Source organism: Ipomoea triloba, chromosome 14 (assembly GCF_003576645.1).
Source record: "Ipomoea triloba cultivar NCNSP0323 chromosome 14, ASM357664v1".
Lineage (NCBI taxonomy): Eukaryota > Viridiplantae > Streptophyta > Magnoliopsida > Solanales > Convolvulaceae > Ipomoea > Ipomoea triloba.
In genome coordinates this window covers 16,592,542-16,594,466 of record NC_044929.1, presented here as the reverse complement: position 1 = coordinate 16,594,466, position 1,925 = coordinate 16,592,542, and the positions used below count along the sequence as shown (strand labels likewise).

The 1,925-nt window shown below is 35.2% G+C and overlaps 1 protein-coding gene across 1 annotated transcript in view; it reads left to right on the top strand.

Moving 5' to 3' along the window:
- LOC116004033 overlaps window positions 1-1,463 on the top strand; it is a 5,829-nt gene extending 4,366 nt beyond the window's left edge. Inside the window, exon 5 of the mRNA XM_031243974.1 lies at window positions 1,386-1,463. Within this exon, the coding sequence (XP_031099834.1) occupies window positions 1,386-1,463 (78 nt within the window). The remainder of the gene's footprint in view (window positions 1-1,385) is intronic.
- Window positions 1,464-1,925: the final 462 nt, after the last annotated feature.

The following is a 1,925-nucleotide window of genomic DNA, read 5'->3' as shown; positions in this document are numbered from 1 at the left end:
AATGATATAATATAACACTTTCTGGGTGCATATATATATTTCCTACATAAGCATGATATATATATATACTATATATATATATATATATATATATATATATATATATATATATATATATATAGTATGTATATATATATCATGCTTATGTAGGAAATATATATATGCACACAGAAAGTGTTATATATATATCATTATATATATATATATATATATATATATATATATATATATATATATATATATATATCATGCTTATGTAGGAAAAATATATATGCACCAGGAAAGTGTTATATTATATACATGATTATATGTACAACTGTGTGTAATATATATATATATATATATTGTGAAGAGGTTATATTATTATATATATATATATATGGTATATGTGCCGTACGTATATATATAAATGTTGTGAGGTGTTATGTTATATATATATGTATATGTTATATGTTACGTGCGTATGAAATGTGATACTGGAAAATTCATGATAGTTGCACATAATTACCACGTTGGATGGTAATTAATGTACTATCAAAGTGTCTTAAGAAAGGAAACTCTTGACATTGGTTAAAGTGTTAACCGGTTTCAAGTATTGGACTTGAGCATAATGTATATCTAAATATGCTAATTGATTCAAGGAAGAAAGAAAGAATAAATGTCTTTAAAAACCTTAGTTTCTAGTAAGTTGAGGAGGACCTTGATTAGCCTACGGGATAAAGTGTGGCTGAAAGTGCCATTTCCCAGTGGTTGTTAGGTTGTATGATCCATTCATACTTATGGGCGAAGTATATTCGCCGAGTACTGTATAACTCATAGGACGAGGTAATCCTATGGGGGTGTGCACACTTAAAGTATAGTTACTCTAATAAAGTTTGGGTAGGCATTGTTTTAATGAACCTAGTTAGGCTAGCTAGGAATCATTCTAACGATCCTATAAGTCCAGGGGATCCGTGTTAGACCGGGGGATTACCACTGAACCCGAGTCAAGATCCAAGTGGTCAAAACAAAAGGAAGAAGGAGGAAACTCCAAAGGCCTCACGTTTTCTAAGAAGAAACTAAGTGAAATTTGAATATGAGAATATAGTTACTCTATAACTAAGCTAAAGAAAGATGTAATGAATATTTGAGCACCAAAGCGTGCTGATGAACACTCTCTCCTTGAGATGAAATCTGGTGGAAATTCCTTGTGATGAAAGGTTGAATAAACTAGTCTGGAAAGACTAAAATTCTAATCTTACACGATTAATGACGTGTCAAGTAATGAATTCCTTAGTGAGTAAAGGATTATTACGAGACCTCGTCGAAGAGGGATGAGAATTCATAAGGTTGTTTCAACTCATATTCACTACTTGTACAAGCCATAGTTGATAACTTGTTTGCAGGTAGGGTCTCAACCAATGGGTAAAGTTATCAAGCTCTCCAATGTCTATATTGCAAAACATTTGTTTAGTTTGGAGTGACCCATGGATTTCCTTACATAGCCGTCGTGCTAACTACACTTCGTTGTGTAAAATAACAGATGTCATCTAGTGTGGGTTCATGTAGCCCGGTGAACTCCAAGGGTTCGCTAGAGTATGTGTGTCGAGGGATGGATTATGACATTTATGTACAGTTCATGGAGGGTGCCGACCCTTATGCACCTGGTTATGCTGCTCCTGTTCCAGTTAACTCTCTTGTTTCAGATAGTTCTCCCGTCCCTGATGGTCTAGCTAATTATTCTGACGAAGTCCAAGCTCGTTTCGGCTTTTATCCTATTGAAGTGTTAAAGGGAAGTAATCCCTAGAGTTCATCGTTCACTACCCCTATCTCTGGGACCCAAGTCCTCCGGAGACATGGGCCGAGTGGTCCATGGAGAATGTCACGTGTCGCTTTTTGGACCACCTTACCTGGTTCGAGGGTGAATGGCATGTGGTGTGGGGCAC